This window comes from Amphiura filiformis, chromosome 18 (genome assembly GCF_039555335.1).
Source record: "Amphiura filiformis chromosome 18, Afil_fr2py, whole genome shotgun sequence".
Lineage (NCBI taxonomy): Eukaryota > Metazoa > Echinodermata > Ophiuroidea > Amphilepidida > Amphiuridae > Amphiura > Amphiura filiformis.
In genome coordinates, this window is record NC_092645.1 from 11,683,801 (window position 1) to 11,699,179 (window position 15,379).

General features: G+C 36.9%; 1 protein-coding gene across 1 annotated transcript in view; it reads left to right on the forward strand.

Moving 5' to 3' along the window:
* The window catches only part of LOC140138970 (laminin subunit beta-2-like), a 555,517-nt gene that overhangs the window by 20,276 nt on the left and 519,862 nt on the right, over positions 1–15,379 (forward strand). The window contains exons 8-11 of the mRNA XM_072160751.1: positions 386–498; positions 2,583–2,801; positions 8,980–9,147; positions 10,980–11,118. Of these exons, the coding sequence (XP_072016852.1) occupies positions 386–498; positions 2,583–2,801; positions 8,980–9,147; positions 10,980–11,118 (639 nt within the window). The remainder of the gene's footprint in view (positions 1–385; positions 499–2,582; positions 2,802–8,979; positions 9,148–10,979; positions 11,119–15,379) is intronic.

The window sequence follows — 15,379 nt, forward strand, 5'->3', positions numbered from 1 at the left end:
AAAAGTGACAACAATAATGTTTAATTGTGGTATTAGAAAATATTCACACATGACATGCTTGTCCATCATATAGTGAGTGCCACAGTTCATAATTGACTGAATCAAGATGATCCCATTTGTCATTTTAGAATCACCACAGGTTCAATTGATTCCAAAAGGTATGTGTGATAATATGTTATGTGCTTAAGTGAGGGTTATACCCAACCTATCCTTTAATAACAATTTGCTTTGACACTTATAGCAAAATCAGATAAGTCAAAATTATGTAATCAATCACTTTATGTAAGTGAAAATTATGTAATCAATGCAGGCCTCTGTACCTGTTTCAACCGAAATTTTACTTATAACATATCTTTTTTTTTGTGTTGCACTTTCTTACATGCAGAATGTCAATGCAGTATAGTTGGATCTTTAGGATCAACAAACTTCTGTGACAAATCTTCCGGCCAGTGTATATGCAAGACTAATGTCATGGGAGACACATGTAATATGTGTAAGGTAAGAAATTGGGGTTTGTTTAAAAAAAATGAAGGCTACTTTTTACTTTTACAAACTCTTTATTGTTGATTATATATTTCCAATGGCTTAATTATGTGACTTCAAAACTGCTCTATACACACACTACCTATAGACCACTTGGCATGTGACATCATTGCCCGGCAGTATGCGCGCGCATTATGGCTATTTCCATTGTTCTTTGCCCTGCAGTGTGCGTACGCATTGTAGTCTGCTAAGGGCATGTGCATTTTAAATCGCCCGCCACATTTCATATAGTACATGAAAGCCATTGAACAGTGTAGCGGCTTGTTCGACCATATCGATAGACGAGTCCCTCGCCTTTGTTGATAAACAGTGATGTCAAGTGGTCTATAGGCTACCTGCATGTGCCAAGCAGGTTGCGACTAATCATCTGATAGTCTTTTTTTATTTGTTAATTCAAATTTTCGATAATCAGGGCAAGCCATTTATCCAGTCCAACTCAATGTGACATTAAATATTTCTGTTAAACTTAGTATGTTCACAAAAGTAAAAGGCAGACAAGACCCAGGAGTAAAAAAGCCAAATTTATGAATTAAAGGAGGATTTGCGAGATTCTAGCATCCTTATGACATTTTTCAGTAGATATCCACAAAAAAAGCTTATTCCCAAAATTTCAGTTGATTCCGATTTTGCGTTTGTGATTACATGATTATGTGTATTACACTGCTCCATATAGGCCACTGTTGTAATTTCATTCTGGTATACCAAAACAAAATTCAAATTTGGCGATATTTTTGCTTAAGGAATTAATCTGCAAGAAATATTTGGTACATAAACATTATGTAGCCAAAGGTATCCAGTGGTATAAAAATCTCAACTTTTTTTGAGAAAAGTGGGGGGATGAGGCTGTGGATCACGAACTGCCCTTTTAAGGGATCTAAAATGAGCGTTTATTGCGTTTAGTAGTATTTTTGTGGGACATGAGAGCACCTCAGACCTATCGAATTGCATTCTGAATACTGAAGCATGTCTTTCTGATATCAAATAATTTTCATTTTTTCAAAATCACAATATAATACAAATTTTATGACAAATTATAAAAATTTGATATTTTTCAAATTTTTGATATATAACAGTCCTCAAGTAAATTATATAAATCTAATGACATATTCTTAAAGTGTATGTAGCTAGGAAGAAAAGCCGACGGTCAATTGAAAATTTTGACCTTTCATATTGAAGATATGGATTTTTTCCCCAAAAGACCTATTTTTTTTTTAGTGTTTCGGGAAAAAATCCATATCTTCAATACGAAAGGTCAAAATTTTCAATTGATCGTCGGCTTTTCATCCCACCTACATACATTTTAAGTATAAATCATCAGATTTATAAAGTTTACTTCAAGTACTGTTAAATATCAAAATATCAATTTTAATGATTTGCCATAAAATGTGTATTAAATTGCTAATTTCAAAAAATCAAAATTATTTGATATCAGAATGACATTCTTCAGTATTCAGAATGCAATTCGATATGTCTGATGTGCTCTAATGTCCCACAATAAATACTGTCCAAACGTTTCATACCCCAGCCCTTAAGGGCCAAAACATGCATTTTTAGGGTGTTCTTGTAGGCCTATAAAGTTATATTTCAATTTATGCATTCCAACTTTTGGAAAAGACATGTAACCAATCATAAAGTAACACAAAAAGATGAAAACTACAGCATAGAAACTTTTGGCATATACTCCAGATTTTGAATGATTAGACTTGCTCCAAGTCTTTGATGTTTGAGATTGTCAGAAAACATGTCGAATATGCATCTTTTTGGCTCTTTTTTCAAGAAATTTGTAAAATAGTGAACTTTTTCTTTTTTCTCAAGTTAATACTAAAATGAATGATTAGGATTGAGCTATGTTTCAATTGGCAGAAATTGATTATATTTTTTTATTAAAAAAAAAAAAGTAGAAGTGCTGTTTTTTTCTGGAATAGGGAGTATTATTGAATCCAATAATGAGACATGGTTGTGCTTGAAGATGAAACTTAACGGGTATATTTTAACACAATGTCATATTGTTTTCTAATATCTAATGAACCTTCGTTTAGGATGGCACCTACAACCTGGACGTCAATAACCCTGATGGGTGCACTGTATGTGAATGTGACAAAGGTGGGTCAATCAACGGTCAGTGTAGTGGTCTAGAAGGTGCTTGTGACTGTCGACCAAACCTAGATGGACGATCATGTAACACAACTTCAGCTGGATTCTATGTGCCAAAACTGGACGGGATTTCATACGAGGCAGAGATGGCCACCAATAACCGGGTAAGTAGGTCTAGAGGTCAAAAAGTCATGGTATTAATCAGGCTGTCATTGCTCAAACAAAAAAAATCAAGATAATCATGTTATTACCTATTCCAACTCCAGTGACACCTCATAAAATTTCCCTGGACCTTTGGATGCATTGAAATAGGTATTAGCATTTTACTTCGAAAAGTCAATGTAACAGGGCTGTAGTGCTAGTTTTCATGTCCCTCCAGTGAACATATGCCTAATCCTACCCATGCAAATATGCACAAGGTGTCACTGTGACTGGGATAATAACTGAACTTCTCTGGATTCTGTGTGCCAAAACTGGTTGGGATTTCATATGAGGCAGAACTGGCCAACAATAACAGTTACAGGGGGAATAGGTCAAGCGGTCAAGAGGTTGTTGCATTAACCAAGTAATTTTGAAAATTATCATTAATGAATGTAAGTTCATATTCTGAATTCCATAAATCAGCCTCAACTATAACAAATAAGGACCATGCATTAATAATTACAAAATGGGGGCAGGAGGGAGGGTGTATCTGAGGTCAAATAGTAGTGTGACCTCGGGTCCTGACATTGCCCATATGAACTCTCACCCTCCTGATTTACTCAAATTGAATATCAGAGATGGATGGCTAACTATAACTGGGCCGAAAGGTCAAGAAGTTTAAAGGTCATGGCATTAACCAGGGAGTAAGGAAGTGATAAACATACTTTTTTTGAACAAGTTCATATATGGAATGTTAGTATACAAATATTTACTGCTCATGAGGGATCTGGTGGAATCTATTGGTCCCCGAGGTGAACTGGAGACCGTGAGCCTACTATTTTCCCGAGACCGCCAGGTCAAGGGAAAATAGTAGGCTCACTGTCTCCAGTTCACCGAGGGGACCAATAGATTCCACCAGATCCCGAATTTAGAGCAGTAAATATTTGTTTTATATCCTTCATTAATATATTCTTTGTTCATTAAACACAAGGCATAGGCCTAGGCATAAATGTAGGCTAGGCCTAGTCAAGGCTACGCCGGCCTTGCTTTGTTTTGATTGAATGCAAAAGCACGCACACAGTTGAGTAGCTAAAGCTTACCGTGAAAATGTGTGACAACCTCTACAATACCGCCGTGAAACGAGTAACCATGTTAACATGTTCCCTGTTATTTCACCATCAATATTAAGATACTGATCCTGATGTAACTCAGATTATGCCATTAAACCGCCGTATTTTAGCTGCACTTCTGTCATGTCTGTGCTGCTTAACCCTAACACTGGACCCTGCTTTTTGGGATCGGAAGTCAAAGAAGATCCGAAAAAGTCAAGGAGAAGAAGAATTTTTGACTTGGCACCCCAGGGATTCGAACCTTTGACCCTCGCATGCCAACCACACGATCACGGGTCCGTAGCTACATCGGGTTATTGCTGCCCGCCAGCAATTCCGCAAGCGATATGACACTTAGGCTGATTGCGCCATCAAGAGACCCTGGGATTCATGCATGCGCATATTTTTTCCTCGTAAGATTTTGTAAGATGTTTGGGTGTTAGGGTTATAGTAGGCTCTAAAAAATACATCTTAGTTAACCCTAACACTGGACCCTGCTTTTTGGGATCGGAAGTCAAAGAAGATCCAAAAAAGTCAAGGAGAAGAATAATTTTTGACTTGGCACCCCCGGGATTCGAACCTTTGACCCCTCGCATGCCAACCACACGATCACGGTCCGGTAGCTACACGGTTATTGCTGCCCGCCAGCAATTCCGCGCGATATGACACTTAGGCTGATTGCGTCATCGCAGACCCTGGGATTCATGCATGCGCATATTTTTTCATCGTAAGATTTTGTAAGATTTTTGGGTGTTAGGGTTAATTGTGTGCTTCGCAAGACAAAACGAATTGCTACACATTAATACCCCGGAGCCGGTACTGATATTCCGCGTATGTGGCGAGTTGCATTGACCACTAGGAACTGCGACGCGGTTATGAGGTCATACGCGCTCCGGGACGCTCTCAGAGGGAGATAGTAAAACTATTTCCCGGAGATAGTACTTTGAATAGTACCCGCTCCCTCATCAATCGGGTTGTTAAAAAATAGTAAAACTATTTTTGGTCACATGATACTCGTTTAACCAATTAATAAACGAGAATATATTAATGAGGGATATAATTTCAACTGTTAACAAGTGAGGAAATTTACTCTCATTGTTTGCTATCTTCAGTTCAGTACTTGGAATTCATTATTTTGCTATTTTCAGTAGATAGCTTTCATTTGCTGGAGGGGCCTATTAATAAATTAAGTTTTCATTTGCTATCTTCAGTAGATAGCTTTGTTACCTTCAGTGGATACAATTAGGGATTCAATCATGTTTCATCGTTGTTCATCACCGATTAACAACGATGCGTCCGCGTCATCTGCGTGGTTTACTTTGCGAGGGCAGCTTTAGCTGCCCGAGCGAAGTAAACAACGCAGACGCGCCGGACGCGAGTTGTTAATCGGTGATGAACAATGGTGAAATATGATTGAATCCCTTTCAACAACGAAAAGAAGCTAAAGATCATACCGGTGATCGTATAATTCACAATTATTTTACGAGGAGTGTGAGTTAATCATTGCCACTCAGCCTTACAAAACCTTGGATGATTTCTCTGTTGATATCAGCAATAAAACTACAGAATAAAACTGCAATGTTTAGCCGCTACCTGTAAAATACTGAATTCAAATTGTAAGCTTGCATACGCACAAATGTTCCAGGCATGAAAAATTTTACGCGCTCTCGCGTAACGCATAGTCTCGCTCGAGTTTGCGTATACGCTACAGTAAAAGTGTGGGTTCATCACGGATTAACAACGGTTGGCTCCTGTACAAAGGTATAGGAAGAGTTGTTGAATGTTCTATAGCTTACATTTGCTACCTTCAGTCGAGCTTTGATAATTTGCATTCTTCAGTAGATAGCTTTCATTTGCTATCTTCAGTAGATAGCTTTCATAATTATGAAACCACTAGTGTAGTGGTGAAACATCACTAAAAATGTGAGTAGTCAACATCATTTTTCACTGGCCTTGTTATAACATGAACCATGTTAACAGTTGATACTGTCAAGCATCGGAGAGAACCAGTGTTTCTGGGAGAAGAAAATTTCACAAATTTGCACACTTTCTCAAGTAATCGGAGAGCAACGTTTGCAAAGTATTTTTTCTGGAACATGAGAACACATCATGCAGACATCAAATTACATTCTGAATATGAGGAATGTCCTGATATCAATTTTTGTTGTTGACATTTTTAGGTCTTTTAGGGGAAATAATGTGTATCTTTAATATGAAAGGGCAAAATTTTCAAATAATCGTCGGCTTTTCCTCCAGCTACATACACTTTAGAAGAGAATTATGTGAGAATTTGTTAAATGTTAAAAATATAGATTTTTAATAATTGTAAATTTGTATTATATCACAAATTAAAAAAAAAAAATCAAAATTATTTGATATCAGAAGGACACTCTTCGTATCTAGCATGCAATTCGATATGTCTGATCTGCTCTTATGTCCCAAAAAATACTGTGCAAAGGTGGGTGACAGAGCCATAAGGTCTATAAAAAGAAGAAAATATTTGCATGCATGACAATTTTATGATTTGAGTGTGCTGGTGCAATTTTTGGCACATCCACCATTCATAAAATTTACCGCCCCCTGTAATCTCACAACCTGTGTATTTTTTCTCTCGAAATGTGACAAAGCTGTCATTACTTTGACATAACAGCTGATATGATATCAATGCAGTGTGAAGGCTGCATATAAACACCACCTGCTGTACTTAGAATATTTGAATGCTAAGTACAGATCACGAGATTGTTAGACATCTATATGTAATCAACTGCACCTGACAGCCTGACAGGCATTTTGATTTTTGGGTGGGACTTGATTTTGGAGATATTAGACTAAATTAATATTTTAACACAGTATGCCTAGCATAGTATGATATTTTTAGACATCTAGGCGGAAATCATGTATGATAACAGTATTTGGGTGGGGCTCAGTCATTTTCATGTTTTACATTCATAATATGCAATTTGATTTTTGGGTGGGACTGATTTTGGAGATATTGGATTATTTTAATACAATAGGCCTAGCATTACAGTATGAGATTGTTAGACATCTAAGGGCAATCATCTATTGTAATGATTTGATGTTTGGGTGGGGCTCAGTTATTTTCATGTTTTACATTCATATGCAATCATTTATAGCCAGTATGCAGTAGGGGGCTTTGGGTGCTGAAGCCCCTGACTTTGTTAAAAATCATGTAAAATCAGTTGTTTTTTGGCGATTTTAGCCATTAAGCCCCCTCCCCCCTGCCTAACTGAGCCCCCTGCAGGAAAATATCCTGGACACGCTGGTGATAGCAGGGATTTGATTATTGGGTGGGATTGATTTTGGAGATAGTGGACTATTTTAACACTGTGCATATTATTATCATAATTATGAGATTGTTAGATATCTAGGGGCAATCATCTATTCCAATGGGGCTGATATGCATAATAGTAATCATGTGTGCCAGTTATTTTATTTTTGGGTTGGCTGATTTTGGCAATAGTGTTTTATAAATTACATTGACATGCAATAATGTATGACAGAAATGGTGGGTGTGGTGAAAGCATCCAAATTTAGGGGGGGGGGGGGCAAGAATATTAATTATACTGGTTTTCTGATACATTTTTTGACATATTTTAATTTCAGACTGTAAATGTTGGTATTGCAAAACATGTAAAATTGGGCAATTTTACCCTAGCTCTTTGAATCCAAAACAGTATTGCAGGACAGATTTGCTGTGGCCAGGATTTTTTGTGGGATGCTGATTTTGAAAAAGTGGACTTTTTCCAAGGGGGGGGCAAATTTGGACCTTTTTGACCCAAAAAGCTTTAAAATATCTGATTTTTTGGCTCACTACGCTCGCAAATTCTTAAATTTTGGGACTTTTTGTATACTTTTGCAAATTTTTTTTGGGGGGAGGAGTGCATCGCACTCACTGTCTACGGGCCTGATTGTGGAGCGCAAAATTTTGTTTACCATGATGGACAGGTCACCATGCAGGGATTGATGTAACACCAATTCTTCTCAATGCCAACGGCTTCCAATTCAGAATAGATATCTTATCTGAAGGCATGCTTGTATACGAGTAGCCATTAAAGTTGAATCTGCATGGCCCCTGTGTTGAATTTTGTCAAGTTGAGAAATTTAAGAAAGGTATATGGGTCCCACACGATTGAGCTGTAGGGCTACTCTAGATATTTGACCAACGTGAGTTGAAGGACTTACAACACAAAAAGGGCTGCGGATAATTGGAATTTTTTCTATCCCGATTTTACTTGAAAATACTTTTGCGAGGGTGGTGGTTATAATGTACCTGTTCATTTTAGACTGTGATAACCCCACTTTCATCCCAAATATGGTGGACAGGTCAAGTTGAAGCTCAACACAAAAACATGTCAGCTATTTTTCTCATCCTGGTTCAATACCACCATGGGGACTGCAGCTTAATTATCAATGATTGGTTACAAAGAGGACTATAATCATGTATTAAGCCAATCACAGATATTGTAAGAGTAGGGCTGAAAGAGAATTAAGTTTAAAAATTACTAAGAGATCTAAAAGCTCTATTTTCATTGGTTATAGATGATTTTATCATGTAATTAACCAATCAGAAGTATTGTAAGAAAGGTACTCAAGAGGTTGATCATTCATTACCCAGACATTACCCATTACATTAGTGGCAGATGAGATTGGAAGTTTCTTTCTCTTGCGCCAGAGGCTGACAGTAAAATTCTTCGCTTGCTTGTTGGGAGAAGCCTAATTCTTTTCCTTCATCTTTATCTTCAAATCTGTTTCTCTCTTTTCTTTCATATAGGCCAGCATACTTATATTGACTTTCTAGCCTGGCTTGAGCATTGGGCTATTCCATTTAAAATCCACACTACCCCTGTGGAAGATTTTGGAAATATCTTCCACAGAGGGAGTATGAATTTCAAATGAAATTAACAAATTAGCAGCTCCATTTAAAACTCATTTTCTCTCAGGAAAAGATTCTCGAGGGTGTATGCATTTCAAATGGAGCTGCCTATGGGCCCAAGTGCGTTTCTGCATGGAGCGATTGTTTAAATAAACAACTAAGCAAACAAACAAACAAGTTTCCCTTCTCATTCTGCAGGACGCGGTCGTTACGGAAGAGGATCTTATCGATTTGGATGATTCTGACAATGTCACCAGCAGACACACTGGATCTGGATTTATGGTTGTGTCTCCTAGTGACGAAGTATATTTCACCAATGTGCGGATACCGAGGACGCAACGATATTCACTTTTTCTCAGACACAAAGTACGTATTTTATTTCTTATATTCGTTAAAAAACAATGAAACTCAGAATAGCCAGTGTGCAGGTCCATAGCCAGGATTTTTGGTGGGGGCAGGGTGCTGGTTTTGAAAAAGTGGACTTTTTTTTCAAGAAGGGGGGGCAATTCTGTGAAAAGTGGACTCTCTTCCCCAAATTTAGACCTTTTTTGACCAAAAAAGATTAATTTTTTTTTGCTTGCTATGCTCGCAAATTCTTTTACAAATTTTTTTGGATTTTTTGTATACTTTTACAAATTTTGGTGGGGTGCGTCACATCCCCCTGGCTACGGGCCTGCCAGTGGGTAATACTGCAGGATGTTCACACATGGGGATTTAGTAAAGTGCTGCTCCATTTGCCAATAAGCCCAATCGCCATCCTAACTTACGGTTTTTGAGAGCAGTTTTGGGACACTTTGACCTCTGACATATCGGGAAAATTGACGTAATTATTATTAATTTTCTTATTATTGTCATAATTTTAATCATTAAAAATACCAAATAATTAATTTATAAAATACTAATATTTTTCATATTTGTTTTAAATATTGTAAAACATTTTAGATTATATTTTGTATGTACAAAAATCCAATATTTCTGCATTTTCTGAAAGGTCAAAGGACAAAGTGTCCCAAAACTGCAAAAACTGTCCTACAATGAATTGCAAACTTCCAATGCCGATTGGGCTTATTGCGCAGCTTTTTAAAATTTGTCAACTGGTCATACCAAAGAGCCTCAAATTAGGATGGCATAAATTGTCAAGGTTTTCTTACTCTGTATAAATAGCACAATTGGGCCAATAATGTCTGATATAAACCAAATCATTAACTTTGTTTGAAATTTGCTTGAAATAATTATAGGCTCCAAAAATGTATTAAATAGAGGGGGTAAAAGGTTCACTTTGGGCCAGGATGAAGAGTTCTCTACTCGAAAAAGTCTGCATTTGGAAATCTATACCCCCATGAAAAAAACTCTGGCTTACGGGCCTGTACAGGCTTAATGAGTCATATCAGTCATATTGCCCCTCACACCAAAATGGCTACAAAGGGAATCTTCCTTCTCCCCAGTTTCAGCCTTTCCCTTGCCAGTGGCCTAAAAGTTGTGGAAAATGCCACTATAAAAAACCTGTTCTAGCCAAAAGACATCCCTGCATGCCCCTAGTTAATAAATTGAATACATGAATACAAAACCCACCCAAGTCCATGGGAAGTGATTTTGAGAGAAAAACCTGTGTATCATTTTAATTCCTGAAGTTAGATTTACCTGGTCAATATGATCAGTTTTACGTGCAAATGAGTGGATTAAACTGTATAAAGTATGACGATTAGCATTTCAGGGACTTTGTAGGGTTCATTTTAAATTTTGGACTTGGGTGGTTTTTTAAATCATATACAAAGACAATAACGTTGGAATGAGATTACCACTAGTAAGATAATACAAAATAAAGCACACAGGTATGTATAATGTTGATAAGCATTCTGCCATGTAATATAAACCACACACGTTCCTTTATTAAACCCATTTTTTTTTCAAAAGTCACTCTCCAGCAATGAATGTTGTTACAAGTGGACTTTCATACATACTGTATTTCAATCAATGTGTTTCAAGACTCAAATCACAGAATTGGGTGGTTCTTTCATACATGCTACTTTTCACATGCTCAATAGACACATAATTATGATGAATTTGAGTTGTTCTTTCATACATATGACAGGCCTATGTATAGCAACAATTTCCCATGCTTAACTCAATCTGGCCAAGGTATGGACTTGGGTGGGTTTTGTATTCATATATTCAATTGTTTTTCTTGTTTTTGACAGAGTAAGGCCATCTGGAATACCATTACAATAAGCTTGACGCCACAAAACACAGCGGACTATACCTGTAATGGAATCACTATCCCCGGGAACGCGCCCATTAATTTACCAACCGGATCTATTTTACCAGCGGAAAATGGAGGTAAGGTATATGGGGGTTTAGGTCAAGAAGGCCCTATCTGTAATAGCTGCCAGATGTAAAATGTTGAGATTGTGTGCAATATAGAAAGCAGAAACTGTCAAATGTGTATAGGGCAGCTATTGCAGAGAGGGCCTTGCACCAACACCTCAATATCAAGGGTTTTGTGCATAGATTGCTCTATGTGTAAATAGCTGCCAGGTGTCATATGTGTACAATTACCCAGTGCAGAAATTGTCAAATGTCTATAGGGCAGCTATCACAGATAGGATCTTCTGGCACTAATCCCTCGATTATGTTCTTCTACCAATCCTGTCCGGCCTCATCCCAGACCCGGCCTATTCATCACAGAAATTGTCTTAATTTTACAAATTTCCCTCCAAATTTTTGGGAAATTTGAAAAAAATGTTGGCTACAGTGAGGCAAAATTTAGCTATTTTCCCAAGAAATTTAAAAAAAACCCTACCCATATACCAAAATTAGCCTCATTGATATACCAAAAGGCTGAAAAGGCTACCCATGTTTGCGGCATGTGGTCATTTGCACCGAGTACCCCAAATCCCCCACCCCCCTGGGGTTGCCTCCTTCATTTGGAATTTTCTCCTGGTCAATGAAGCTAATTCCCAACAGGTTTTAATGGCCATCCAATAGGGGCCTATACTCCTTTAGGCAGTTCTCCTTATATTTTGTTCATTTTGTTTTAGAATTTAAGGATGCACACAGGATCACTGAAGTGTTACATGGCCAAAATTGAGATTTCATCACTAATGTCATCTTCAAACCGTATTTTATCTTGTCATTAATAGATTTTAAAGAAATCTTAACATTTGAACCATAAGAAAAGCTATTTTAAAGACCCTTTTTCATTAAAATTAGGTCAAAATGCAAAAAAAGCAAATAAATCATTGTTTTCCATAATAGATCGCGTTCTCAGAACGCGTAGCGTACTGTGGCGATACAGCTAGCAAAGACACGCACACATGGTCAACTGGATGGGCGAGGTGATTGCTGATTGAGGCGCTGGAGTCGCCAATCGCGATCACTACCGTATGTTATCGTATTGATCTCTTCCAAGGTAGGTAAAGCTTGCACCATTGCATTGCGAAACTGCGGGCCGACAGACCACCACCGTCCCCGTCCCAGAATCAGTAGGCCTACTCGATAAATTTCGCCAAAAAGTACTGGTATAGTGGTATAAATTAGTCTCTTTTTTTTTTATATATATGAACATAGTAGTGAATTTTTTGTTTGTTTTTGTTTTGTTTTTCAAGTTTCATTCTGAACTTGAAGAAAAGATGAAATTTATCTGTAAGAAGTAGTTACCCGTAAGAAGCTCTGTAACAATTTGTTTTATTTTATTCATTCATTCATTCATTCATTTCATTCCCATTAACGCAATTTCAAAAACGTTGACATTTCAATACATCGTATCGACTATAGGCATAGGCCTACAACTCTATGTCAAAAATGTCTATTATTTGAAATCGGCATGAAGCATTTTCATGAATGTTTTAATGCTAAATAATAATTTCAAACGAGAAATATAATCGAAAAACGCAAATTGCGTGCTTTTTTTCATAACCCATTTTAAGTACATTTCCATTAGTAGGCCTATTAGGTCTACCATATGCCATGCATGATTGCGATAAAAGCTTTTGGTTTTACAACACTTTTTGCGAATGTTTTGGCCGAATGCCTTTTTATTTGCAATGTTTTTCTGGCTTTCAACATTCACGTTTATAATGTTTTCTGTACTGCTTTAAAGCATTTTTCGTGAATGTTTTCATGCAGTGTTTTAAAACGCTCTTTATAGCATGATGCCTATATCCTACGGTAGGCCTACTGCATAAACCACAATCTAATTTAAAGCCATAAGTGTTCCGTTTTCTACTTTTGAAATTCGGTTTTGTTAGGCTATGTCAATTTCCGTGTTTTTCAGTTTTCTTGTGACCTCTCCGTGTTTTGCCCGTTTAACATTAGGCCTATATATGCCTACTTTTTGTCCGTTTTACAAGAAGTTTATTCAAGACATAGTACAACTTTTATCCCACTTATTTTTGTTGTTGTATTTTATTCACTTTTTATGCGGTACAAAATATTTTACAACTTTATTGTGGCTTTAGGCCTATAATAGGCCTATGACTTTTGTACGTGTTTGATATTCCATAAAAAGTTAAAATAAAATATGATAACAACAAACAATTACAATAACAAAAACGGAATATTGAGTAATGACACATCAGAATCTTTTAAAATTTTACTTGGGATTCCTGTGGTGTAGGCCTAGCTATAACGGACGTTAAAATGCCTATCTTTGGCGCGGACGGCCCGCTGTGGTGCCTCTCAAGCACCAACTAAAAAGAAAAAGCAACGAAAAGTAACAACATCATGTTTGCGGTTCAGAAAAGGACAATGAACATAAAAATGCAATATTTGTCAACAAAAAAAAAAAAAGAAAAAAGAAAATCACCAAAAACGATCAATTAAAAACATTGCATTTCTAAAGCAAAATTATGAAAATTAGGACAAAACAGAAATCGCAATTATCATGATTATGTCTCAATTTATTCTTCATTTCATAAAACTCCCTGATTATCTGCTAAAATAATTGCTTGTCAGTTATTCTATGCTACTTTTAATGTCCGCAAATTTTAATACAGAGCATGATCTTTTTTTATACGGAACAGGACAAAAGTGTGCTTAAATAATCATGGTTTCGTTCGCGGCAACACGACCATGCACTGTGCAATTTATTCGCGTAACCTGTCTGTCTGTCCGCGCCCTGTCGCTCCTCAACGCCAACGCGACGCCGCTGCCTTGCGGACGCTCTGCTGCACCATGGAAACAAGACTGCAGTAAATAAAATGGCTGCTCCATGTGGATAAACATCTGCCGAATGTGCACGGATAATTTTGTCATATTGTATATTTTACCTTCTAAATCACCAACAAAATGCCAATCTGCTGCAGTTGGACGCCCCTTCTCATTTTTTTACTTGACCAAACGTCACAAGTCACCGGATTATATATTTATGGAATAATCTTCAAAAATGGACCTAAAATCCGCTGTATTTTTTCTAAATCGCGATTTTCGCAAGTTCACTTTTCACCACTTTTAACCATTTTTGGACCGCCGTACCGTCTAAATGAAGCATCACTGAGGTAAGTTTTTAAGTCGAACCTTAGATATGGCCAAAATCTAGATAGTGTTTTTTCATTTTTTTAAATTATGGCCTAGAACTTTTTTTATTACCCATTATTTTAAATTTTTAACACGGGTCACACGTTTTTACTGATTTTTTGCCTATATTTTAAAAACTAAGCAAAAATAAAAAAAAAAAAAAAAACACTTTCTAGATTTATTTGTCTAAATTAATAAAATTCATGTTTTACAGTTTTTGATTTTCAAATAATTTTTTTATGGCGGACCAAAAATGTTTGGTCAAAAAAGCCGTTTTTTGAGATTTTCTCGAAAATTGTACTTTTTGACCCAAAACTTACATTTTAAATGGATTTATGAGTTAATTTCCTTTCAAAAAATGTATATTTTTATATACTTTACATAAATAGTTTTCGAGTTATGAGGTGAATAATAATGGATAATTAGTGATCCTGTGTGCCTCCTTAATGTTTTTCTTGTATGTATTTTGTTATTTTGTAGTAATGTTTAATTTAGTTGCAGGGCAATCCTTCAATGTTGGGTTTGCCTGGCCTTGAGCCAAATGTTATAAATAGCAGTCAAGTTAGCTCAATCGTTAAGTAGTTCGACTATGGTGCGAGAGGTTGCGGGTTCGAACCCTGGCGGTGCCTAGTATGCTCTCGTGGAAAATTGAGTTAGCATGAAATTCCCCTGGACAAGGAACTTACTGCTAATTTGTCTTGTTTTAACCCATACGAAACTCGGGGAGCTGATCCTGGTTGCGATGGTTATTTGTGGAATGTCTAGGGTGTACTGTGCACTCTTGGGCATGTTGCAGTCCCTGATTTGTGGTTAAATGGTTTATGGAATGGTGTGGGGCTGTAGTGGTCAGTGACAACCTGTAAAGTGTGCTGAGGCTTGTGGATCAACGTCTAGGTGTTGTGCCTGTGCGTAGCGCACTATAAATCACTGCACTTTATAAAAAAAATAAGTATATGAGATGACACATGGAAAAACAGTGACATGATTGACAGGAATTATATAATTATATATTTCACAGGTTCATCGCCGCACATAATAAAGGAGACAAGCAGAATCGGGTATCGAACCCAGGACCTCAGGTTAA